This window comes from Rhinatrema bivittatum, chromosome 15 (assembly GCF_901001135.1).
Source record: "Rhinatrema bivittatum chromosome 15, aRhiBiv1.1, whole genome shotgun sequence".
In the NCBI taxonomy this organism is placed as follows: domain Eukaryota; kingdom Metazoa; phylum Chordata; class Amphibia; order Gymnophiona; family Rhinatrematidae; genus Rhinatrema; species Rhinatrema bivittatum.
Window position 1 is genome coordinate 30922307 of NC_042629.1, and position 27192 is coordinate 30949498.

Genomic DNA, 27192 nt, shown 5'->3' on the forward strand with positions numbered 1-27192 from the left:
ACATATAGTAAGGTGCCACCCACAGCTCGTCAGTCTTACTCTGTCTCCAGCAGATGGAGCAGGTCCACCCACAGTCTCTGGTGATCCTGGTTAGTTAGTCAGGAGATTTAAAAAAAAAAAAAAAAAAGAAGTGAAAGGGAATTTATTTATAAGGCAGTTGAGGGGTTTTGTTTTCAAGAAGATCCCGTCCAGGTCCTGCAAGCCTCCCAGGGGGGTTGGAAGGTTCTGAGGGGACCATCCCCCCCTGGTTGAGGCCGCTGTTGAGGGCTGAGAGCCCGGCCCTTTCTGGCAGCAGCGTCGGGGGTTGACACCGGGGAGCCCGGTTCACTCACCCCCGTCGGAGAGGAAGAATCAGGACCGGGGCCAGCAGCAAGTAAAAAAAAAAAAAAAAAAAATTTTTTTTGTACTTTCTTTTCGGTGCCGGCCGGTCGCTCTCTCTCTCTCGCTCGCTCCTTGTGTTCGCAGGTAGTAAAGGGGGGGCCGCCGGATCGCCGAAATTTTGTGTCAGGCTTGGTTTTTTATTTGCCTTGCTGTCCGGCCGCGCGCCGCTGCACAGGGCGCGAATGCCGCGTGGTTCCTCCTGCCGCTCGTGCGGCTCGGCGTGCTCGCGAGTGTCGAGGGAGGGGCTCTGCTCGACTTGCGTCTCGGGGGGTGAAGGACCGTCCGAGAGCAGTCGGGGAGTCCGGACTCGGCCGCTGCGTTCGCCGCCGCGAGAGGGACCCGATGCCGGAGGCAGCTCAGAGCCGTTCCCGCTTAGCGCGGGAACGGCGGCCATCTTGGACACGGTTCGTGAGGCAACAAGGAAGGCCGTGGAGCAGGCCGCGTTGCCGCCTGCACTTTCCCCGCAGCAGCGGGCCCCCGGGGGGGCTCCCCCGGGGGGGGACGGATCACCTGCGAGTTGCCCTTCTGAGGAGGCTTCCTCGGATTCGGAGGCCTCCTTATCTCCCGGTATCGCGGGATTATTGCATCAGTTGCTGAAGTACAAAAGCTCAAAACGGAAGAGGAAGCCCAGCAAGGCCGGCCATCGAAAGAGACGGGCGGGGGAGGCCATCAGGAGGCCCGCGGACCCGCCCAGGGAGCGTCGGTCCTTGAGGGGGATCCCCCAGGACACCGAGTCGGATTCGGTCTCGTCGGCAGGGGACGAGCCGGATGAGAATCCGAGGGGACCGGACGCGCCAGCCGACCCAGAGGCGGGAGGCCCAGGGACGGCCAAGGGAACGCCAGCCGTAGAAGGAGACGACCCCAAGGTCGTCCGGTTGTTCAGGAAGGAGGAGCTGGCTCCGCTGATCCCGGCCATTCTGCATGAAGTGGGAGTAGATGCCCCCCTGGTGGCGTCTCGGTCGGATGCCGCTAGGTCAGACGCCAAGATGGATCCTGTGCTGTTAGGCCTAACGGGACCGGCAGTGGCTTTTCCTTTTCACTTCTCGGCGACCGATATTCTGTTCCGAGAATGGGATACTCCGGAATTGGGCCTGAAGGTCAGTAAAGCGATGGATAAGTTGTATCCCTTGCCGGAGGACGCTCTGGAGATGTTACGTTTTCCCAGGGTGGATGCTGCGGTCTCGGCAGTGACGAAGCGATCCACGATTCCAGTTACCAGGGCTACGGCTCTTAAGGATATCCAGGATCGGAAGCTTGAAGCGCAGCTCAAGAAGGTTTTCGAAGCGTCAGCCTTGGGAGTCCGCGCGGCTATCTGCAGTAATTTTGCGTTACGAGCCGGGTTGCGCTGGGCTCAGGTGCTCCAGGCCAACGCAGGGCTTTCGGGAGAGGAAGCGACACAAGCAGATCACCTAGAGGCGGTGATCGCTTATAGTGCGGACGCGATGCATGACCTTCTTCGGACGTCGGCCAGGGCCATGGTCTCGGCGGTTTCGGCCCGCCGGTTACTGTGGCTACGGAATTGGGCGGCGGATGGGTCCTCGAAGGCTCATCTGGGTGCCCTTCCGTTCAAAGGGAAGCTGCTGTTCGGTAAGGAGCTGGACGACCTGATGCAGTCTCTGGGAGAGAACCGGGCGTTCAAGTTGCCTGAGGATAGGCACCGAAACAGGACATCCTTCTCTGGTAGGGCCCGTTTTCGGGGTCCACGGAAGTCACGGCAGCAGAGGTCGTCTGGGCCCGCCTATCGAGCTGGCTCTGGTTCCTCGAGAACATCTTCGTGGTCTCAGTCCTTTCGCGGCAGAAAATTTGGGAGGCGCGACGGTCCCGGATCCGGATCGGGGCCGAAAGCCTCACAATGAAGGGAGGCTGGTCCGTTCCTGGCCGCCTGCTCCTCCGGCTGTGCCGCACGTGGGAGCCAGGTTGGAGCGCTTCTACGGGGAATGGACCAGGATAACGACGGATCAGTGGGTCCTTTCCGTGATAAGTCAAGGCTGCGCGTTAGATTTTGCAAGGATTCCAGCGGACAAGTTCTTGGTCTCCCCTTGCAAGGGTCGAGGCAAGCAAGCGGCCGTCCGGGATACACTGGAGCGGCTGCGAGACCTGGGGGCAGTAATACCCGTTCCCCCAGGACAACTCCGTCGAGGAAGGTACTCCATCTACTTCATTGTGCCAAAGAAGGAAGGTACCTTCAGACCCATCTTAGATCTGAAAAGGGTCAACAGGTGTCTTCGCGTTCCACGCTTCAAAATGGAAACGATACGGTCGGTGATCGCCGCTGTACGGCCGGGAGAGTTTCTGGCGTCCTTGGACCTCACGGAGGCTTACCTGCATATAGGCATTCGGCCAGACCATCAGCGGTTTCTACGCTTCTGTATCCTGGGCCGGCATTTTCAGTTCAAAGCTCTCCCCTTCGGCCTCGCCACCGCTCCGCGGACGTTTACAAAGGTAATGGTGGTGGTGGCAGCCAAGCTTCGCAAGGAGGGGTTCCTGGTGCATCCCTACTTGGACGACTGGCTCATCCGGGCCAAAACGGAGAGTCGATGCCGACAGGCGGTCGAAAGAGTCCTGCAACTCTTGCGTTCTCTCGGCTGGGTGGTCAATCTCGCCAAGAGTCGCCTCGTCCCCACCCAGACGCTGCATTACCTGGGAGCTCTATTCGACACGAAGCAGGGCAGAGTGTTTTTGTCCCAGGAGCGGGTGTGCAAGCTTCAGAGCCAGGTACGCAGGTTGATGTCCCTGCGGTGCCCATTGGTCTGCGATCATCTCATGGTGTTGGGATCAATGGCGTCGACGTTGTCCCTGGTTCCCTGGGCGTTTGCTCATCTACGGCCATTGCAATCCGCATTGCTCTCCCGCTGGCGACCAGTGTCGGGGGATTTTCACATGCCACTTCCACTCACGGATCCTGCGAGGTCCAGTCTACAATGGTGGCTCAGCTCAAGCAATCTGACCCGCGGAGTGTCTCTGCTCATGCCCACCTGGACAGTAGTCACTACGGATGCCAGCTTATCCGGCTGGGGGGCGGTGTGCATGGGCCGCTCGGTGCAGGGACAGTGGTCCAAGGCTCAGTCACAGTGGTCAATCAATTGCTTGGAGACCAGGGCGGTCTTGTTGGCGCTGCAGTCCTTTCTCCCTTTGGTTCGAGGGAAAGCGGTCCGAGTGTTGTCGGACAATGCGACCACAGTGGCGTACATCAATCGCCAGGGAGGAACGAGGAGCCGGGCTGTCGCGGAGCAGACGCGGCAACTGATGCACTGGGCGGAAAGACATCTAAGCAGCATCGCGGCTTCCCACATCACCGGCGTAGACAATGTCCAAGCGGATTTTCTCAGCCGACATCGCTTGGATCCCGGGGAATGGGAGCTGTCGGAGGGAGCTTACCACCTCCTCTGCGAGCGGTGGGGAACGCCACACATGGATCTGATGGCCACCGCTCAGAACGCCAAAGCCCCGCGGTTCTTCAGTCGAAGAAGAGAATGGGGGGCCGAAGGGGTGGATGCTCTGGTCCTCCCCTGGCCCACAAACGTTCTGCTGTATGTGTTTCCTCCTTGGCCTCTGATAGGCAAGATTCTTCGGCGCATAGAGATGCATCCCGCAGAGGTGGTCTTGATAGCGCCCGAATGGCCACGGCGTCCGTGGTTCGCGGACCTCCTCCAGTTGGCGCGGGAACCTCCTCTCCGGTTCCGCGGGGAAGCGGCGCTCCTGCGGCAAGGGCCCGTCTGTTTGGAGGACGTGGATCACTTCTGTCTCGCGGCCTGGCTTTTGAGAGGAAACGCTTGAAGGATAAAGGATATTCGGATGCGGTGGTAGCCACATTGCTGAGTTCTAGAAAGCGGTCTACGTCCTTTGCCTACGTTAGGGTGTGGACAGTGTTTGAGGACTGGTGTAGAGCTCGGGAGTTGGATCCTGTGCGGCCCTCCGTACCGGATGTTCTTGCGTTTCTTCAGTCTGGACTTACAAAGGGGCTGTCTTGCAGTACTCTTAAGGTCCAGGTGGCGGCGCTTGGGTGCCTCAGAGGTAAGGTGAGCGGAAGGTCCTTGGCGCAGCACCCGGATGTGGCGCGTTTTCTTCGGGGAGCCAAACATTTGCGGCCGCCTTTGCGTTCGCCATGTCCTTCTTGGAATCTGAATTGGGTTCTTTCCGCTCTGTGTTCGTCCCCTTTTGAGCCTCTGAGACGGGCGACGCTTAAGGACCTTACTCTCAAGACGGTGTTTCTTGTGGCAATTGCGTCGGCACGGCGTGTTTCCGAACTGCAGGCATTGTCTTGTAGGGAGCCTTTCTTGCGCTTTTCTGCGGCAGGCGTCTCGTTAAGGACGGTTCCCTCCTTCCTTCCTAAGGTGGTTTCAGCTTTTCATTTGAACCAGACGGTTGAGCTGCCCGCTTTTCCGGAAGGGGAGCGGTCTGATCCTGATGCTAGACTGTTGAAGAAGCTAGATGTCCGCAGAGTGCTGCTCCGTTATCTGGAAGTCACGAATGCCTTTCGGGTTTCGGATCATCTTTTCGTTTTGTGCTCGGGGCCAAAACGTGGTGGGGCAGCTTCCCGTACCACGATTGCGCGCTGGCTCAAGGAGGCCATTGCTTCAGCGTACATTCTGAAGGGGAAGTCTGTTCCTGCGGGTCTTCGGGCTCCCTCGACGTGAGCACAAGCTGCATCGTGGGCAGAATCTTCCCACGTGTCGCCACAAGAGATTTGCAAAGCAGCGACTTGGAAGTCACTGCATACGTTTGCTAGACACTACCGTGTGGATGTTCGGGGCCTGGATTCAGGGGGTTTCGGAGAGAGAGTTCTGCGAGCGGGACTCTCTAGTGCCCACCCTCGGTAATTCAGCTCTGGTACATCCCAGGTGTCTGGACTGATCCTGATACGTACAGGGAAAGGAAAATTAGTTTCTTACCTGATAATTTTCGTTCCTGTAGTACCAAGGATCAGTCCAGGATCCCGCCCGTATAGTCTGTTTGGTTGGGAGTTCTGCAGAAGAGAGTCCGCTCGGTTGGCACTCTGTTTGTTTTCGTGTAAGTTGTTGAGGCCTCTGGTTCTGGTAGTTCTGATCCAGCCGGGGGTTCTGTGTATTTGGCCTGGGGTTTCGGGCCATCTAGTTAGTTAGTTGACGTTCAATGTTGTGCTTTGACATTATGTAAGACTGACGAGCTGTGGGTGGCACCTTACTATATGTAGGGATGCCCGACAAGTTTTGCTCTGTCTCCATCTGCTGGTGCGGAGTCACAACCCAGGTGTCTGGACTGATCCTTGGTACTACAGGAACGAAAATTATCAGGTAAGAAACTAATTTTCCTTTATCCCTCTATTCCAGTGTTTGCAATTTTTTTTCCATTTGCTTCTTTGCATTCCTGACTACTTTCCCAGCTTCTGTTACCTTTGCTAGATATTATCGCTTCTCTTCCTCTTTCTTGTAGTTTATGAACACTAAACTTTTTTTTCCTTACCTTTTCTGCTCCTTCTCTAGAAAACCAGAATGGCCTCTTTATAAAAACCACTTTGCAAAGACCATTTGTTCGTATGAAATTGGGTTTATGCGAGCAAGTCCTTTTGGAAATTGCACCTTCAAAAATAGAAATGCCTTAGTTTTATTATTTATTCCATTTATATTCCATTTTTTGGTACTTCAGGTATGATAGGTATTTCCTTATCCCCAGAGGGCTTACAGTCAGGGACGGTAACTTTCAAACCTGCTCACGTGCACCAGCATGCGTGCCCAGGGACACAGACATTTTATAATATGCGCGCATGTTATAAGCCTGAGCACGTCCAATTTTAAATAGGCACGCAAATTTCAGAAATCAGAGGATTTTAAAAGGGGCATGTGCCCATGCCATTGCCGGTTTCACCAGTTCACCCAGTTAAGAACTAGATCCTCCAAACCCCTCTAGTTTAATAGCCTACACTCCCTCTCAGGTACCCCAGACCCTTAAAACCCCTCATGGATGGATAATTTTTTTTTTTAAACTTACACCTTTTTCATAACAGAAGTAAACTTACGCGCACTTGACCTGGGCGCTATTTGCACACACATCTCTTGGCCCTACCCTGAAGACCCATGCCTCAACCAGACTCCTCCCCTTTTTCAATTCATGGGAGATGTGCGCGCTGCCAGAGATATGCGTGCATCTCGGCAGCTTTTAAAATTCGGGGGGGGGGGGGGGGGGTGCGCACCAGACTGACTTGCGTGCACATCCCCTAAATGATGCACGGGTCGGGCTTTTACAAATCACCTTTTAGTCTGTACCTGAGGCAACAGAGGGTAAAGTGACTTATCCAAGGTGACACGGAGCAGTAATGGAATTTGAACCTTGGTCTCCCTGAATCATCGCCCACTTCTCTAACTAATAGGCTACTCCTCCACTCTACGTAACACGTTTCTGTTACAAAAAGAAAAATCTTATGTGCTAACTGAGCTGTACCTAGTGCATGGGAGGTATTTACCTGGGTGCTGATTTCCAGTTTACCCAGGTCAGAGGGACTGCCTGGAGATTGCCCTCCCTCCACACAGCTGAGAGTATGGGCATTGATCCACAGCCTGCAACCCATTACCCAGATAGAGGGGCAGCATTGCCGGGCTTTGCATCAATGCAAGCAGTTTGCAATTAATTACCCCCTTAGTCTCGTGAGAACAATAAAGTAAGTTTTTTTTAATATTACACAAAACTATGTATATTTCAGTTTTTCCCCAAATTTTCATTTTTTTTCCCCCAAAAAAACGAAATAACAAGAAAAAAAATTTGTTTTCTTCCCTTCGCTTAAAATTTCCAGAAATATAAACATCTCTATGACAGGGAGTCAGTCTGAGGTGTGGAAGAAGCAGGTACAAGTGAGGAACTGGGAGGCAGGAACAGACACAAGTCCAGGTGAGCAGGACCAGGCTGGAAAGAAATTAACAAGACAAAAAAAGTCCAGATGGTTTGTTGTACCATCAGGCAGCTGGTGCTACAGAGGGGTTTAAATAGTGCAGTTAGTCAGGACTGGTGCCTCCTGGACCAATGAGCTGTGAGCAGGGCGGTGCTAGCAGAAAGGTGAACTTGCTGGAAGAATCTGGGAAACGGAGTGGGGCCAGATGCCAGAGGCTCCCCGGTTCCAGAGCGGCCAGGCCCAACACCAGCTTTGCTCCACTGTCATTTTTCTTTTTCTGCTGGTGGCACTGTGATTCTTGCTAAGCTCAAGAAGACTGCTCTCACCGTACGTGCATTTACTGTTGTCTTTTTTTCAGCTGTCCTTTGCTAGAGGGAAGGATTACCTGAAGCACATCATGGAGATTCACAAGGAGAGTGGCTACGGCTGCAGCATCTGTAACCGCCGCTTCGCGCTGAAGGCCACGTACCATGCTCACATGGTCATCCACCGGGAGAACCTACCGGACCCGGAGGTGCAGAAGTGAGTGAGTCGCGTTCTAGCATTCCGCACTGCGCTGTCTCCTGCTGCAGTCCTGCCCTGCAGGATTTCCAAGGTCCACCTACTGGGCGGCAGCGTCCCACACTGTGGTATCCTACTTCCAACTTTTCTCTTAGAAAAAGCTCAGGGTAAGAATACGACAACAGTAGGAGGGGTGCGTGGCTAAGTATGGGGATTGTTCCCCTGCCTGCAAGTGAATTAATATTTCTGGCCTTGAAAAAAGCAGCAGGAACCAATCACCCAGATTGCGGTTCTGAGCTAGAGGTTCATACTGCTTATGTTATGCAGACTTCTGTAAGCAGAAAATTTAAGCAAATAGTCACCTGCAGGACAGAAAACGTGCCTTCAGATATTTGGCCATATTCATGGCTCAGGAATTCGTCCCATGAATAAATGGTCATTTTTTTGTAGTGCAGTGTTTGTGTCTCTGATGGGGGCGTTACAGTGCAAGTGGACTTTGCTTAATTTTTATTTTGATGATCTCTGCCCCCCACCTTTTTTTTATATCCTGATAAACACCCCCCCCCCCCCCGAAATATTCTATGAAAGAATGACCCTGCTGATTGAGAGGGCTAAAGAAATTAGGTGTGGATGGCAAGGAGGAAGAGAGTTGAATCCCTCTGTCAGTTTTCTGCTCTGTTTTAGGTACATTCATCCCTGTGAAAACTGCGGAAGGATTTTCAACAGCATTGGGAATCTAGAGCGCCATAAACTTATACATTCAGGTAATGGTTTAAAATGCACATCCCTCATCCACGTGGACACGGGGGGGGGGGGGGAGATGAATACACTGGTTTTCCAGTGGAGGAGGGAGATAGTTGGGCTGTTTGAAATTAAGAAAAATGAAGCTCTTACACAAGCACAGGTGACTGCAGAGAGGTTCAGCTTGGTCAGTTCTGCAAGCTTTAACTCTGAAAAGGAAGCCCTCTCTTTTTCTCTGGACATGCTGAGTTGTTCCCCCTGCATTCCCAAAACAGCTTGTGGTCGCCAGAGTCAGTGATTGTCTGCTAGGCTGCCATTTGATTGGTTCATGTAGCAAAACGTACAAGACGTTTACGGCTATTTCAAAACCCTGCCACTAGACTGCTTGTCCAGGCACAGTTCGCCCATTCTGACCACCCTCACTGGTTACTGGCTGCTCAGCATAATATGGGCCCCCACCTATCTGGCTGAGTGGTTGATCCCATGCATTACACCTCACTCCTTGAGATCACAAGAGGGCAATTAGCTGTTGATTCAACTGCCAAAAGCTTTTAACTCAGCTATGGCCTGAAATCGCTGTTTCTCTATGAGGTTCCAAATCAGTGGAACAAGCTATGCCCTTATCAGCTGACCTTATGTCCAATGTGGTGGATGTTATGTGTGACCCTCCTGCTCACAGGGCCATGCTGAGTGCCTCTTTCTGTACAGTACATGCAGCCCTATAGGACAGATCGTCATTTCTGGGACCCGCTGCGGGTTTGAGACAAAACTGGAAATCTCTCCTGGAAAATGTTAATCTGGAAGAGTAATTCAGTGAAGCGGGATCATAATGCGGTTTCTCACCCCTTCATTCTCATTTCTTTTCTCATTCAGCATTTTTTTTCTTCCTCTCCTTTCCATCGTTCCTTCCATATTATTAGCCCTTTCTTCTCCACATCTCCATCTCTTACCCATCTATCTTTCCTACTTTGTCATTCAGCCCTTCATCTCCCCCTCTGACCCCATATCCCTCCTCACCTCTGGCTCTTCCAGGTGCCCATGACAGAGCAATCAAGGTCATCAAGACCAGTGATGTCTCCCTGCTGTGACATTATCACATCAGATCCCTCCTTGAAGCTTAAAAGCCATTGAGACAGCTGGGCCAGTGCATTCTCAATGGCGATGGGAGAGGGCTTAAGTGTATTGAAATGTGATTATTTTAAAAAGTTCTCACTGACCTATCTCCAGTGCTGCTTTCATAATGATTTTAGCGTAACGTACTCCACATTATTATACTATAATCTTTCTATGGTGCCGTAGCCGTTCTCGTATTTCTTCCTGTGGAGAGTATGAGGGAATGACAGCGCAATGTTATGCAGTCTCGGTATCTCCAAATCCCTGTGAGAACGTTATCAGCTGGCCCCAGGGGGCACGAACTACATCACCACAGGATTGTCTTCTAGAAAGCTCACTGTGCCTGCACTGGCTGCCGATCTCCTCTAGTGGGCACTGCAGGTCCTATGCACAGAGTTTCCCATGGCAAAAGGTGGCATTTCGTGCCAGCAGTTCTGCTCTTGAAGTTGCAGAGTATGACACTTTTGGGGAGGGAAGGGGGAGTGTTTCCTCCTACACGCTTTCCTCTCTTACCTGTCCGAATCTTTCAGGTGTGAAGAGTCACACGTGCAACCAGTGCAGCAAATCGTTTGCCAGGAAGGACATGCTGAAGGAGCACATGAGAGTGCACGACAATATCCGGGAGTACCTGTGCGCGGAGTGCGGGAAAGGTATGTGAGCCAGGCTGGTTCCTCGTGGCTTGGATTAGTATGAGCAAAGGGTCTGTGCTAAAGCAATGCGGCATGTAGGGCTTTTCTAGTCCCTGCCTCATCCATCTTTCATCAGGAAGTCCTCGTGTATCGCTTCCCTCTGTAGTGCTTCCTGTACAGTAGTGATCATGGCCATGCAGTGTTCTCCTGTATGCAGGGAGGAGATATGCATAGTGGCTTTTGGTGTAAATCCCTTCACCTGCTGACTCTGTAGCCGTAGGCAAGTTAACTCTTTTCCCCATGTCTCCATTTTCCTTTTTCTTTTTCCTCTCCTGAAGATTTCATGTAGTCTGGGTGTCAGGATTATTTCCTGCACTGTCCGCTCTTAGAGTCGGCGCATGTTTGTCTTCAGAGTATTAAACTATAAAGCACTTTGGGATCTTGTTTGGATGGTAGGTGCTGTGTTAAATGCATAGGACGACTGCTGTCCTCTCCTGTGTGAGGACAGCAGTCCTATCTCCTGTGTGAGATAGCAGGCCCCAGCGGCCTTCTAGTGCTGGTGTCTAACTGACCACCAGGAATCAGCATAGATGCAACACCTTGCTCTCCCGCCACCCTTCCAGGGACTGCAAGAGCTGCAGCAGCACCCCCAGTCCACGGGCGAGCAGGAGCCAGAGCCAGGAATGGAACTCAGGCCTTTCTGCCTGGCCTCTAGTGCTCCCTTTTTGCATTGTGAAAGCACTCCAGCACCCCATTCTGCTATGCCCATTGGGCCTTTCCCCCAGTCATTCCCTGGAGCTCTGACACGTGCAGCCTGTGTTGCTGTGCTGCAGGGGAGGCAGGGGTTGAGACGCCACATGGCCTAAAGTTCTCTGCTTGCATCCCCCCCTCTCTTTCCCCCATGCAGGAATGAAGACGAAGCACGCACTGCGCCACCACATGAAGCTGCACAAGGGCATCAAGGAATACGAGTGCAAGGAGTGCCATCGCAGGTTCGCTCAGAAGGTCAACATGCTGAAGCACTACAAAAGGCACACGGGTGAGAGCGGGCAGGGGAACACTGCCCCCGTGGCGTCTGGGGAGGGGACCGAAGTCTCAGCCCAATTTCCTGGATGCACTATCAAGATCGAATGTTGTGAAGTGCCTGTGGAAAATCCAGCATTGTGATTTGTCAGATGGCATCATGTGACCGTTCTAAAATGGGCAGGCCTTAGTGAGCTTTCTGATTGGCTGAGAGCAGGGTTTTTTTTTTTTTTGTCATATGGATACATTTTTGCAGCAACATAGTTGGGATCTAGTTTTGACTCATTGCCAATCCTCATATCCATACGCCAAGGAATGAGAAATTCCTATTGGTCAAAGCACCTGTCAATCAGAATGCCTAACGCTCCAGACTTTCATATTAGGATATAGTCATACCACACCAATAAGATTTTTCCCTTCAAGGGCTTCCAGCTCAATCATATTCAGTCATCCAGGGCTTTTAATAGTCTCCACCACTGCTTCCCCCTGCCGTGTCAAGCCCAGCCATCACAGTGGTAGTCCTTGATCGGGAGACCCCCATCTAACATGGATCCTGAATCTGGCCAGTAAGTGTTGCCATTATGCAATGGCTGGGACTTCCTTCCCCCCTCTCCTCCATCCCCAGGGCTGCGAGTGCTACCTTTACTGCTTTCCCAGCCCTGGAAAGCCCGGGGAGCAAAAATCAAAGCCAGATCTCTGTATGGCAGTGTGCAGCACTGGCCATTAGTCACCACAAATCCTTCCATGGTTCAGGAAATATTTGTCTTACAACCTATCTCTCTGGGAAGCTGAGCTTTGTACTTTTTCCAGCGATATAAGAATAATGGGGGTCATTTTCAAAAGGATTTACACATGTAAATGTAACTACTATTGTAGCAATTTTCAAAAGCCGCTTACCCGTGACAAGTGCACTTTCCCAGGTAAATGCTATGGACAATTCAATGGCCTGTATTGTAGCAATTTTCCAAAGCCCACTTACACGGATAAAACCCAGTTTTAAGTGCGTAAATGCTTTTGAAAATCAGGCCCAATGTTTGTGTGACAGTCGAGCCCAGAGAAATCACATCCAAAAGGATTGTAAGAAGGCAAGACATGGTGGGCAGGTGATGCACACAGCACAGACTGCAGCTCAGGGAAGCTGCAGCCACCAGAGATCCGGCAGATGCCCTACCCCCCCCCCCCCGCGAAGGGGGCTTTTAAATCTTATTTTGTGTAACATTGGGCAGTGGGGTTTTTGATTTTTTTTTTTTTTTTTTTTTTAGCTGATCTAATCATATAAGATTAAAGCTTTTTGTTTCTGCATTGTAACAAAGTTCTTTACCTGGCAAGGTGAGCCCCTGTGTTCCCTGAAATAAAAATGTCTGATCATTTTGGTTCTGCAGTGTGTGTGAAATTTGTAGGTTCTTCCTCACACGTTCGCCTGCTCTGGCTGATATTCCTCTTCGAGGGCAATTTTCAAAGCCATTTCTATGGGGAACAAGAAAGGTTTTACGCACGGGGCCTTTGAAAACCGCCTCTCCTATCTGTGCATAAAGTTGCACACGCAGTGCCGCCGCGCACGTAACTTTATGCACAGAGAGGAGGGGCGTTCCCGGGAAGAGCTAACACTGGCACGTGTGCTTTCAAAAGTCCCGGCATATATTGTCCCCCAGGAAAAGTCCTCACACAAATAGCATGGCCTCTGCTCATAGTTCTTTCCATCTCCGTTTTCAAAGGGAATTAATTTTTTTCCCATTGAAAACTGACATGGGGGGGTGTTGTCTGCGGTGTGAAAGCACCCGCAGCCATTTTACTTCTGTGCACGGTTTGAAAGTTGCCCCCCTGACTGTTCGCTGCTTCCAGTGCAACTGCTTTACCTCACGGTCCTCTCTCCCAGAAACGCAGACAAGTGGGGGCAACACTCATGACACAGTGAGAGATACCTTGCGCACGTCAATCCCACTTCTATAAATTCCTTTTCATCATTTTGAGTGTTCAGGATGTGTGAAATGTCTGCTTATCCTTAACACAACCTGCAAACAAATGGTTGCGTGGCCTCGTTTTCCAGAAGGTATAAGTGTAACAAAAGTTGGGTTTACACGGAGCATTTCCTGGCAGTGAATGGCCTATTCATCAGATCATTACTTCAATACTGTGTAAAACTCTGGGGCCGGCCTGAGGCAGATAGCTTGTGGGATTCCTGCAGCACTCACAGGGTACAGGCAGGCCGGAAAGCTCCAGCCAGCACCGCCTCCTTCCACTTGGGCGTAGATAGGAGAAAGTCACAGCTAGGGCAGGAGAGGAGAAATCTTAGGCTGTGACTTAAAGGTGCTCAGGTGCCAGGCCCTGTAGGAGAGGGATGTCATGCTAGATAACCCACTGCCACTGTAAACTTTTTTCCCTCCTTCTTATGCAGGGATCAAGGATTACATGTGTGAGCTGTGTGGGAAGACTTTTAGTGAGAAAAATACCATGGAGACCCATAAGCTGATTCACACAGGTAACTGTTTACTCCGAAACCCTGCAGTAGAACAGGGAGAGACACACACACACTGATTCCCACCCAAGGGCACCAGAACAGAGAGAGAGAGAGAGAGACAAACTTGACTCCTTGCCGAAATGTGACACTAGGATATCCTGGAACTATTGAAAGCCTAGAAGGTGATTTGCGCGGGTGAATGCCCGAACCACCACAGCAGAACGTTTCAGAACAAGGGCAGCAAGCACTTAATCTATGTCTGAAGGGCCACACTAGAACTTTCTAGAGCACTGAAGCATTACCCTCCCTGCCACCCTCCCACAAGCCATTGCTTTTGGTTCTTTCAGTAGAGGTATTTCATTCTAGAGCTGTCAGGAAATAGGTGGGAGTCCCCCAGTCTCTCTTCCTCCACGTGAGCTTGCAGGTTGGGCAGGCTGCAGACTTCAGAAGAGCGCACCAGAAAATGGCACTGATCAGAAAATGCAGCTGGGGCTTGTTGGGTGGGGTTACCATTTATTTTCTTCTACAGATAAGCTGATCCAGTCCTGCTTTTCCTAGGGAAATCCAAACTACTTGGGGGGAAAACCAAGACTGAACCAGCCCATTAGACAAAAGAAAATGGAGCAAGCAGGGCACCCCTATAAAATCATTGTACTATAAACCGCTGGTTGAAATGGGCACAGTAAGACTGCACAGGCAGAAAGATGATGGCACCCCTTTAACTGGGCACACAACGATGATCCTGCAGTGCCCACTGCAGAGAGGACCACATCAACCCCTGAGACACATGGAGAGAACATGAGCAGCACTTCAGAAAGCTGCCAGTGCCTGGAGCGGTATGCTGTCTATCTGGGATAATCACTGCAAACTTGCATCTCATAGACAAGCCAGAGGAGATTGACATGTTTGGAAGACTGGCTGCTTGGCTATAGCTGCAACTTGGCCACAGTGCTGCTGTTCAGGAGAGCCAGCAGGGTGGAGGTACTTCAGAGAGATGATGCATGTGGATTGGAGACTGGAGGTGATGCACCTAGGCCCCATGATTTGGAGGAGCTGAAGGTGATTCACTTGGGCCCACAGGTTGAGGAAACTGGATGTGATATATTCTGGCCCGGTGGGCAGGGACTGGAAATAATGTATTCCAGCCCCGTAGGTTGAATGGGGGGAAGATTAGAGGTGATGTGTTCCAGCCCCATGGGTTGAAAAGGGGAAGATTGGAGGTGCTGTGTTCCAGCTTCAAGAGTTGAATAGGGGAAGAGGTATTGCTTTCTATCTTCATGGGTTGAATAGGAGAAGAGGTGATTGGTTCCGGCCCCATGGGTTGAATATGGGAAGACTGGAGATGATTTATTCCGGCCCCATGGGTTGACTGGGGGGAACTGGAGGTGATCTGTTCCAGCCCCGTGGCTTGACTGGGAGTGGGTACTGAAAGTGATGCATTCAGGTCCCCTGTGCATCCAGGGAGGAGTAATTGCCCACGGCAGGGGAAGCGATCACATGTTTGCACATGGCACAGAGCCCTTTAAGGGTTCAGTCTTAGAAGTTTTACTTCCAGATCTCAACCAGCAAGGGGGGAGGGCATGAATCACTGGGGCGAAGAGGAAAACTAGGAGTTCAGAATCGTCAGGAATTCTCTTAACCCCAGCCCTTTGGTTGAAACATTTTAGGAATTAATGGTTTATGGTTTAAGCAGTGAATATACAGACTACAGAAACCCCCTCCCTATTCTCTCAAAAATACTCGAGGTCCCTATTCAGCTGCTGGCCAACTGCAAGCGTTAGCCAGATCAGCGAAGCCAGGATATTCAATGGTGTGGGCCTGCCTCGATCTTAAAGTTAGCTGGATAAGTTTACCTTTCCAACTTTAGGACTGCTCTGGCTGTCCTAAAGCTATCCGGCTAACTTAGATGACGGCGCTCCACCCTGGAAGACTCTCGGGCCAGCCCCTGACGTAGCCAGATAACGTTTTTGCCTAATAAGTTACCCAGCTATATCAGGGACGGCCAAACCAGGGGGATTTTTGAATTCCGGTGTTTCTCCAGCTAAGTGCCAAATGTAGCTGGACAGACGTGCTTACTATGAACCTCTGTGCAGGTACCCAGAGAGGCACCTCAAGCAGCACTGGATCTAGGATGGACAGTGCCCCATATCTAGGATCACAGCACCCCAACTCCTTCCAGTACTGCTTAATCCCTGAACAGCTCCAACGATGAACTGCACTGTCAGCCTTGAGCAACTCCCGTCACAGCGTCACTGGCCTGCCCTATCTGCCTCAATGGCTCATGTCAGTGTTGCCAGCCTGTTGTATCTGCCCCAGGCATGTGATGATATATTTGTGTTACTGGCCTGTGATATGTACCTAGGGCATCCCACAGCCCATTGTTTTGCTCTCATGCTAGCCGCCTCTGCTGTCCTGTTTTGGTGCCTCTCACAACACAGTCCTGGGCAAAGGGGAGACCCGATGTTGCAGCGCTGACAGTTGCTCCTTTGCTCCCCTCTCCCCTCTGCAGTGGGGAAGCAGTTCTCGTGTGGTGTGTGCGATAGGAAGTACGTGACGGAGTACATGCTGCAGAAGCACGTCCAGCTGACACACGACAAGGTGGAAGCTCAGAGCTGTCAGCTCTGCGGAACCAAGGTGTCCACCAGGGCCTCCATGAGCAGACACATGAGACGCAAGCACCCCGAGGTGAGGGCTGGTGTAGGTATATGTCTGTCCTTCACCCTCACTGTCCCCTGGCCTGGGCTTACGCCCATCTTCACCTTTAGATAATTCTTATGTTAACCTGATAAGTCATCGCAACCTGCACATAGTCCCGGTTCCTCCAGGACACATGCAGCTGTGAAAATTTGCAAAGTAATTCTTTGCTGGACATAAAAACAAACCAGTTGAAAGAATCCAAACTTTTATTGGTGCACAACATTGTAAGAAATGGTAGAAGCTGGTCTCCAGCCATAAGGGTCAGTGGCTAGGCCGGGGCTCTGGGGTCCACTCCTCTTCCTGCTTATTTTCAGCAGTGAAAGTAGCCTATGGAAGGCACCTAGTGAAGAGGGAGGGGGAGGATCTGTTTTAGTTATCTAGGGTGGGCAGATCTGTAGAGAGACCTCATGTGTACAACAGTAGGGGATGGTGCCAAACTACTGCAGGTTATTCATGCAAACACGCACAGCACTCCCCTTTATGCTAGGAATAATTTACCACGTGTGAGCACGCACAGCCGCCGCTCAGAAAATGAGAGGAGAGGTGAGGAAGCGGCAGGTTGTGTCTTGCGATTAGCCTGAAGCAGGAGACATGCCCGTGCAGGCAGCGGTGTGACTAAATCAGCATGAATTAATGTCAGATTAGGTTTTGCCTCCTATTTTGTTTTCTGTGTTGGAAACCACCTTTCCTCTTTTTCTGCCTCCGTTTTCAATCCTGTCCCTCCTTGGGCAGCACTCAGGAACCCTCTTGAACCTGAGGAGCGCCTTTTTCAGGGGCTACTACCCCAGCGGTCTCCTCCATCCACTACCAGCACGTCACACCCATTCCTGACTGGCCCTGACAGACGGGAGATCCTCGGCCTGAGCCACAGGCACAAGCCACAAGCCTCCTGCGATTTTAAGCACTTTATGCCAAATTCTTTTCTCTTAGGATGTCATTTTAAAAGCTATTTATGCAGGGACGGATTTCATTGGCCATCGTCCCAGGCACTGATTCAGTGGCAATGTCATGCTGCACCCCCCCCCCCCCCCCCCTTCCCCTCTTCCCCTCCCTCTCCTCCCAGCAAACCTCCAAGATACATATTGCGCCCCCGGACCTTGGCTCCAGCGGCAACCCTAAAAATGCACTCAGGCTCCACCTCCCCTAACGGAAGCCCAGAGGAGGCAAAGTTGGCTCAAGGCATGGATTTAAATAACATATGTGCATAAATTAATGCACACCAGTTATGCCCTGCAAAGAGCAGGTATAACTGTGCAGGTGAGTTTGTGTGGGTTATTTTGTGTAATTTTCAAAGCAGACTTAGGCACATAGCTGCTGCATGGGTTACCCACAAAGCTGCAGAATCACCCTCCCTAAGTTTAACAATGCAGTAGCCAAACTGTCGTTCTTACTGAGCTGGCATATGCCAGGTGAAGAGACGTACCAGTCTCTTGTGGTCACAGGCATTCTGCGCTCAGCTGGCTTCCTGCATAGGGCGCAGTTTCCCTTCTTCTTCTGGGGCTCGGCTTCTTGTTGCTGGAGAACCACTCAAAAGATGCCTGGTTTTCCTGCTTCTGCCCAGGACCTGGCTCCTCATTGCTGGAGACCAGGTGAACCCTTCTGCATGGGCCTGGCCTTTCCTGCTTCCTCCCTGGGCTAAGTCTCTTAACTGCAGAGACCTGTGCTGCTCTCTGCATGATGCGTGGCCGTCCTGCTTCCTCAGGGAGCCTTCCCCTGCCAGCTGTTGAATGAAAATCTTTGCTGTGCTGTCAATCCGCAGGGAAGACACAGGGTCTGTTGTTTGTGATATCTTCTTTTGAACAAACCAAAAGAAATGAAGCGTACGTTTCTTAGCTTTTGGGGTTTTCAAATTGTCCTTGCAGTAAATGGGGGCTGGTGGCTCAGATAGGCACCACCCCACATTTTTTTTTTCTAATTATTCCTCAGCATTAGCCCTCTCTAACCTAGATTAATCTGTCTGCCAGTAGGGTGCTTAAAGACTGCAGTGACCAATTAATCCATGCCCGGGCAGCAGAAAGTTAACCCCACATCTAGTGTCTCTAATGCAGGAAGGCCCAAGATGGCAGACCTTTTAATGTAAATTCAGGAGCCACTATCATTCCCCCTTCTGGGAAGACCTTCCATTCTTCACACACACTCTCTGCTCATCAGCAGGTATACCCATAGCTGCACAGCGTAAGAATTATCCAGAGATCATAATGCTCTGTAGGACCCTTCCTTAGATGTCCCATCTTTCCTGCTGAGTTAATGATTTGCTTCTGCTTGCTGTAATAGAGCTGAGTGTTGGCAGAAATGTGGGATATCTTCTGGAGCAGAGCATTGATTCCACCCCCAGAATACGGCACTTTGTTACAGAGGTCTCTGCATGGTGTCTCGGGGAGCAGGTTCCCACGATGTGAAAATTCAAGTTGCAGACTCCTTCATGCTTTTCATATGGCTGGCACAGGAAGAAGATCTTTCTTCCATCGGTTGGTTGGTTGGTTTATTTATTTATTTATTTTATTTTAAAACATTTTTTACCCACCCTTCCAACGTTCAGGGCGGGGTTCATCAAAACATCCATAATTATTCACATTAAACGAGCAGTAATAAAACAACATTAATCATAAGTAACAATAAAAACAAAATAGCATGGTGTCATCAAGATGGAGGCAGTATTGGCTATATTAACATTCAAATGCTTTCTTAAATTGATGGTTCTTCAGGGCCTTCTTAAAGAACTTAGGCTCTTTCAGATTTCTAATTTCTTTGGGGATAGAATTCCAAAGGGTCGGACCAGCTAAGGAAAAGGCCAGTCCCCTAGTTTCATCTAGGTGAGCAATTTTTGGCGAGGGGGGGGGGATATCTAACAAGTTCTGATTGGAGGAATGCAGTGGTCTGGAAGGAGTGTGGATTTTCATAATTGCAATGGTCCAGGGGGAATGTAAATTATTGGTGAGCAAGGGAATAATGGTAATCAATTTATATTGGACCCATTAAGTTATTGGGAGCCAGTGGAGGGATTGTAGAATGGGGGTAATATGGTCATGGATTAGGATGCCAGTTAAAAGGCATGCTGCAGAATTCTGAATGATTTGGAGAGGACGGGTGATAGTTAAATCACAAGCAGATTGTGATAAATTGCAGGAAGACCTTGTGAGACTGGAAAATTGGACATCCAAATGGCAGATGAAATTTAATGTGGATAAGTGCAAGGTGATGCATATAGGGAAAAATAACCCATGCTATAATTACACAATGTTGGGTTCCATATTAGGTGCTACAACCCAAGAAAGATCTAGGCGTCATAGTGGATAACACATTGAAATCGTCGGTTCAGTGTGCTGCGGCAGTCAAAAAAGCAAACAGAATGTTGGGAATTATTAGAAAGGGAATGGTGAATAAAACTGAAAATGTCATAATGCCTCTGTATCGCTCCATGGTGAGACCGCACCTTGAATACTGTGTACAATTCTGGTCGCCGCATCTCAAAAAAGATATAATTGCGATGGAGAAGGTACAGAGAAGGGCTACCAAAATGATAAGGGGAATGGAACAACTCCCCTATGAGGAAAGACTAAAGAGGTTAGGTCTTTTCAGCTTGGAGAAGAGATGACTGAGGGGGGATATGATAGAGATGTTTAAAATCATGAGAGGTCTAGAACGCGTAGATGTGAATCAGTTATTTACTCTTTCGGATAGTAGAAAGACTAGGGGGCACTCCATGAAGTTAGCATGGGGCACATTTAAAACTAATCGGAGAAAGTTCTTTTTTACTCAACACACAATTAAACTCTGGAATTTGTTGCCAGAGGATGTGGTTAGTGCAGTTAGTATAGCTGTGTTTAAAAAAGGATTGGATAAGTTCTTGGAGGAGAAGTCCATTGCCTGCTATTAAGTTCACTTAGAGAATAGCCACTGCCATTAGCAATGGTAACATGGAATAGACTTAGTTTTTTGGTACTTGCCAGGTTCTTATGGCCTGGATTGGCCACTGTTGGAAACAGGATGCTGGGCTTGATGGACCCTTGGTCTGACCCAGTATGGCATTTTCTTATATTCTTATATTGGAAGACCTATGTAAAGAGGATTGCAATAGTCGATATCAGAGAATAGCAAGGCTTGCAGAACAGTTCAAAGATCATTGAGGTCAAGAAATGGTGTGAGGTACCCTAGTAATCTAAGATGATATGTTTGTACCAGGGCTTTGATATGATTATTCATTGCTAATGATGAGTCATTAAAGACACCAAGATTGCGGATAGACTCTGAGATTATAATACATCGGTTTCTAAAATTAATATTCCTGTTCATACCCAGATCAGTCTAGTCAAGAAGGATGAAGCAGACCACATGCACAGCCTGCGTGCAAGTGTCGGAGCGGGGTTGTTTCCACTAGGCTGCCGTTTCTTCCCTGGACCTAATGACGCCGAAGCCTTGCATGGCAGCCTGTAAGGCATGCGGGTTGTGATCCGCACAGCTGAATGCGGCGTCCCTGTGCTGCAGGATGTGCTGCAGGGGGGTGAGGGAGCCTCGGCGGATCCAGCCCCTGACAAGAGGGCCACCAAATCTTCGGGGCCCTCAGCAGAGGTCCTGAGGGGACTGGAAGGGACCACTATGCCATCTGAGGGTTGCAGGCAGAGGTCTGCGAGCTCCAGGGCACCCAGGGACTCTCCTCTGGCTCTTTCTCCCATGAGACCATTGGCAGTGCGGGACCTTAGCATGGGAAAAGAGTCAGTTGGGAGCAGCCCTGATTGGGACGACAAGGATCTGGAGGAGTTTTCACCGGATTTTGTTCTACTCCTGCATAAGGCCTTTCTGGCATGGAAGGGGCATGAGGTGCTTCCAAGAGACTCAGGGAGGACTCGAGAAGTTCTGGCGGTTTGCTCAGACATCTGAGTCTGGGACATGGTTAAGGAGTCAAAGGTGATCCAAGGAACTTGGACGGCTCAGATGATGCTCATGAGGATCCTGCACATGCCCCTTCATGGGGGTGATCCCAGTGGGATGGATCCCGATGCGGACCCGAATGCGGATCCAGATACAGACAAGGATGACCCTGATCCGGACAGAGGGAGATGGCCGAGAGTCATTTGCCTGTTTAGGGAAGGAGGAGCTGCATCCCCTGATTAAGAACATAAGAAATTGCCATGCTGGGTCAGACCAAGGGTCCATCAAGCCCAGCATCCTGTTTCCAACAGAGGCCAAAACCAGGCCACAAGAACTTGGCAATTACCCAAACACTAAGAAGATCCCATGCTACTGATGCAATTAATAGCAGTGGCTATTCCCCAAGTATAATTGATTAATAGCTATTAATGGACTTCTACTCCAAGAACTTATCCAAACCTTTTTTGAATCCAGCTACACTAACTGCACTAACCACATCCTCTGGCAACAAATTCCAGAGCTTTATTTTTTTTATCAGGTTTGGAGGAATTTGGTATCAAGGTCACTCAAAAGGAGTAAATCCGGTCCTGGAGAGACTGAGGGGGTCCTCCTAGTGCCTTCCCGTTGCCTAAGAAGATTAAAAAGTTGGTTAATCAAGACTGGGATTCCCCAGACGCAGGCCTTAAGGTGGGCAGGGCAATGGCAAAGCTGTACTGAAAATAATTGTATCAACTAACGCTGTTAAATTTGTAAACCGTTATGATGGCTCGACCGAATGATGATATATAAAATCAATCAATAAATAAATAATAAATAAATATACCCACTGATGGAAGAGACCTAAGACCTGCTGAAGCTGCCAAAGGTGGATGCAGCAGTCTCCGCCGTCACCAAGAAAACAGCTATTCCGGTACCAGGTTCAGCCGCTCTGACTGATGTTCGGGATCGTAGACTGGAGATGCAGTTAAAAAAGGATGTATGAGGTTTCTGCCTTAAGTCTCCGGATGGCGATCTGTGGCAGTCTGATGCAGAGGGCCTGCTTATGCTGGGGTGCAGAAGGCTCGAGAGCAGAGTTCTACTCATCCCAGCAGCTCCATACAGTCAGCGCGCTTGGAAGCTGGAATGGCTTATGTGGTGGCGCTATATGATTTGTTGCGTACGTCTGTCAGCCGTCATGCAAGATTTCAGAGCTATTAGGCCCAGAGAAGAAACAGTAGCCTAGCAGAAACAACCCCGCTCCGACACTTGCATGCAGGCCGCGCATGTGTTCTGCTCCATCTCATTTGTCTGGACTGATCTGTCATATTACAGGATTGAAAATTAGCAATTAAGAACCAATTTTCCTTGTTTTGGCGCATTTGGAGCTGTGAATCTGGACAATCTCATGATTTCTGTTTTGTTTAGGTTCAGTGCAAGCTTGTTTTGTTAAGCCAGGTTTGGATAGTGAAGAGACATTGTGTAAGAAATTCATGTTTGGTTCTAAGTTGTTTTTGTAGGAAAGAAAAACTGAATATCATCAGCAAATATTTTGTAATGTACCCCAAGGTCAGTGAGTATAAGGCAAGGTGGAGTAATATAGATGTTGAGTAGTGCCGCAGACAGCGTGTAACCCTGGGATACACCAGAGCTCATTAAATACCAACTTGATGTGGAATTGCCATCTTTGATTTGTTGGTATCTATGAGAGAGATTCGATGTAAACCAGGATAAAACACGACATGACAAACCTAATGATTCCAGTCTTGATAAAAGTATTTTATGATCGATTGTATCGAATGCTGCAGATACATTGAAGAATACAAGAATATATGTTGTTCCATGTTCAAAACCCTTTCTAATGGTGTCAAAGCTGGATAAAAGGAGAAGTTCAGTGCTATGATATTTTCAGAAACCGAATTGATATTGATCTAAAACATAATTAGACTCAATAAATGGATTGAGTTGAATTAACATAGCTTCAAGAATTTTAGTGAGATAGGGTAGAGAAGAGATTTGATGATAGTTAACAGAGTTGGATCAGAAGTGAGTTTTTTCAAAGTTAGATAACAGATGCTCATTTTAATGGTTCTGGAATTGAGCCATGTTCAAAGGAAGTATTAATAAACTAATGAAACTTGCAGTTTCTGTTTTAATTTGCATTAGTAAAGTTGTTGAGCAAATGTTCAGGGGGCAAGATGAAGAGTTCATATTGCTAATTATGCGTATCACTTCGTGTTCAGTTATCTTGTTGAATTCATCCCAGATAATGTTATCTGGGATGACCCCATCATTGATGTAGCTAACAGGTGCTTGAATTGAATTTCTGACATTATCTATTTTATCAGTGAAAAACGTTGCAAAGCTATGTTCTTTCCTTGAGAGGAAGAGGTGGCATAAGCGGGGAGCTTGGCATCAGTTTGATGATCTGATGGAATGATATAGTTCTCTAGGGTTATTAAATGATTTAGCCAGACGAGAATATATATAAGCCTTTTTAACTTTCATGATGTCGTTTGGATAGCAGTGCCATTTACGTTCTAACCTTCTTAATTCACATTTCTGTTTCTGAAGTGCATTGGTAAACCATGGGGCATTATGCAGTCGTTTCTTTTTAAATTCTTTCATAGGTGTTAATTTATCTAATATGGATAACAGAGCATTATTGTTATAATTAGTGAGGTTTGGGTGGACCCTTGGACATTATGGCAGCTGACCACGCCCACGGGGAGAAGTCCTGTGAGGGGCCACAGGTCAGGCTCAGTTTAGGACACACAAACACAGAGATTGATCTTTTATTAGACAATGTGGTGAAGCCACCAGAGGTGGCAGTGGTGAGCAGCAGAAGTAGCCCAGCTGGGCTGGTATCTCTCAGGCACTGGAACAGCGACTCCTCCGGTAGCAATGCTGTAGTGGAAGGAACTGAGAATAATGAGTACAGTGGAATATGCACAAAGCTCCAGTATGGAGAACCCCAGGATAGGGAGAGCAGGCCCTCGAGGAGCGAGTACCTGATCCCTGAGAGCTGAGATGCTTGAAGGTGATGTACTCACACAGCGGTTCCACGTAGGAGATGGCACTAGGGCTGGAATGGAGGCAGGTCCTCTAGGAGCGAGTACCTGGTTCCAGGGAACAGCTCTGAGGTGAAGATGGTAGTACTCACTGATGTTGAAGATTAGTGAATCCTTCCAGGCAGAAGAGAAGGTAGGAGCAGGCAGCGAGTCAGGGAACATGGGCCCTTGAGGAGTGAGTACCGGTTTCCTGATAGCAACCTGAAAAGCAAGTGAGGCCCCCGAGGAGCGGGTACCCCGTTAGCGTTAAGAGTCCAATAGAAGATTGGAGAGGCAGAGTAGCTGGGTACGGAGAGCGAATCTCATCCGTAAGATTCCCCTTGCTAACTCAAAGGCTAGCAAACAACATAGGCTTTAAATATCCAGGGAGCGTGACGTCATCACAGGGGGACACCCCTGAGGTTCGCGCCAAGTAGGAAATAAGTGTGAGGGCCGCGCGGTGGGCGCACCCTAAGGTACCAGTGGAGCATGGTGGGAGGCAGCACCCAAGCCAGTCCGGGGACGCCGTAGACGATGGCAGGCAGACGCCGCGGCAGCCAGGCGTCCATCCATAGCAAGAGGAGGTGCAAAGAAAGAAAGGTGGGCGGAGTGAAGCCGACGGGAAGGAACGGTTGCAACAATTATCCCATGTGAAAATAAAATCATTAGGAGAATCTAATGTTTTATTCTCTAAAAGGGGCATAAGTTCTGCAGCAAGGTCCTGTGGATCAGTAAATCCATGCTTATTAATTATAGATTGGTTATGTGTAGTTAAAGAAACCTTTGAGTGTAATGAAAGCGAGATGGAAATGAGTGAATGGTCACTCCAAGGAATATTTTTAACTGAAGTTGCAGAGTTTTTCACATTAAATTTGATTTGTTTACAATGAACAAGTCTGGAATGTGACCCCCTTGTATGGGTTGGGGTCGATATTATCTGTTGCCAGCTGCATGATGAAAAGATATTAAGGATTATGCGTGTAGCATGGGTTGGAGTTGCCTTGTCTAAGTGGAGATTAAAATCTCCTAAAAGTATGGGGGGTTTTTTCATATCTAAATTTAAACTGATTATGGCTTCAATAATGGGAGAACAATTGTAATTGAGAAGACCAGAAGGGGGCAGTAAATTAGACAGATGTTAATCATATCTGACTTCAAACATAACCTATTGTACAGGCATGGAAATGTCGGCTTCTGTAAAATTCAAATACTTTTTAAAGAGTATAGCTAGTCCCCCTCCTCGACAAAGTTCTCTAAATTTAAAAAAAATATGAATAGTTCGGAGGGCAACAATGGTTTAGGTTTGGAGAATCATAGTCCTTAAGCCAAGTTTTGGTCTAGGGCGAGCAATCAGGGATCATGGATGTAAGTAAATCATGAATAACTGCTAATTTTTTTGTGATTGATTGCACATTTACCAATAAGATTAAAAAGGTGGAGGACAATACCAGGGATGAAATATTTTTTAATGGAATAGTCTTTAAAATGGTTCGGGTTGGTGGCATTCTCCACGGACACATGATATTAAATGGGCTACAGGGACCTTGACCCATGATAGTAGGAATCCTAGACAAATCAGATGGAGTAGTCAACATACACTCTTTGACAGCTTCATTAATCATAGTCAGATGGTAGATGTTCAAGGAGTGTTACAGTATGGTTGGCACAATTGGCGTGAACAAAGGGGAGGCTCCTTCGTTCGCACAACAGATGCGTGCACCCTTCCAGTGCAGACACCTCTGGTGTCTGACCCTGGGTTAAATGCCAAGTGCCCAAAGGATGATGTCAGGTGGGCGGGGCTTACTGCCTCGAGGTTCGGGTCCCTCGATGAAAGTGTCGCTGGAGTGGAGAGCAGCACCAGCAGCACCAGAGCAGGTAGGTCCTGCTGATGTAAGGTAGCAGGAACAAACAGAGTGAAAATTGCAGTGGGGATTGTGAGACTTGTATGCATCCATACCCCTACCAAACTTACCAGATCTGCTCACACTGGCACCCTCTTCGTCCCCTCCACCAAATACACACACCTCAACTCCACCAAAGACCGCACGCTATCTATTGCTGGCCCCTATCACTGGAATTCCATGCCCCCCAATATTCGTCTCGAACCCTGCACCCAGACCTTCAAAAAGAAATTAAAGACCTGGCTCTTTAAGCAGGCCTTCACGTAACTCCTCTCCTCTCCCTCCCCCCCCCCCCCCCCCATACCAACATACAACCCCTCTCCAGTGTACATACTCTCCCCTGTATATATTTCTCCTACAAGTTCTCTCTATTACCCCTAATCCATCTTTCCTGCTTCTCTATTACTTCGCCTCCCCTTTGCCTATCCTGTCCACCTCTATCCTTTAAACTCTACTCGTTAATTATTAAGTTGAAACAATTATTTGTTATTATGTAACTTTTCTTCTTCCCTTCCTTTTCCATTTCCTCCTCTCTATCCGTTTTATGTAAAGCGAAGTGATGTTCCATACGAACTTCGGTATATAAAAGCGTTAAATAGTAAATAATGTGTATACAGCAGGAAGCCTTACACAGATGTGTTTTCTCTGTAGGTGCTCTCAGTCAGAATTGACGACTTAGATGAGCTGGCCGAGCCCACCACCATCGATGGTGCCTCCATTGGTATTGTACAGGTAACAAGTGGGCACGCTGGGTGCAGCTGGGCCTCAGTGGTGTGGTGTGCTGGGTAACTGAATGCACCTGGAGTGCAGCTCTTGGACGTGGAGCGGCTGACAGGCTGCTTTACATGTGAACGGGTTGGGGAGGGAGGCTGAACTGTCTTTATATGACCACAGTATATAAAGGCAGAATACAAAGGTTAACAAATACAAACACAAAAATAAATATCAGGTGATACCTTTTATTGGACTAAATACATTTCTTGAGAGCTAA

The 27192-nt window shown here is 49.1% G+C and overlaps 1 protein-coding gene across 2 annotated transcripts in view; it reads left to right on the plus strand.

Moving 5' to 3' along the window:
• PRDM15 (PR/SET domain 15) overlaps window positions 1–27192 on the plus strand; it is a 117958-nt gene that overhangs the window by 80837 nt on the left and 9929 nt on the right. For both annotated transcript variants that reach the window (XM_029578449.1, XM_029578451.1), the window contains exons 16-22: window positions 7602–7765; window positions 8429–8508; window positions 10129–10248; window positions 11135–11266; window positions 13646–13729; window positions 16218–16393; window positions 26853–26933. In XM_029578449.1, the coding sequence (XP_029434309.1) occupies window positions 7602–7765; window positions 8429–8508; window positions 10129–10248; window positions 11135–11266; window positions 13646–13729; window positions 16218–16393; window positions 26853–26933 (837 nt within the window). The remainder of the gene's footprint in view (window positions 1–7601; window positions 7766–8428; window positions 8509–10128; window positions 10249–11134; window positions 11267–13645; window positions 13730–16217; window positions 16394–26852; window positions 26934–27192) is intronic.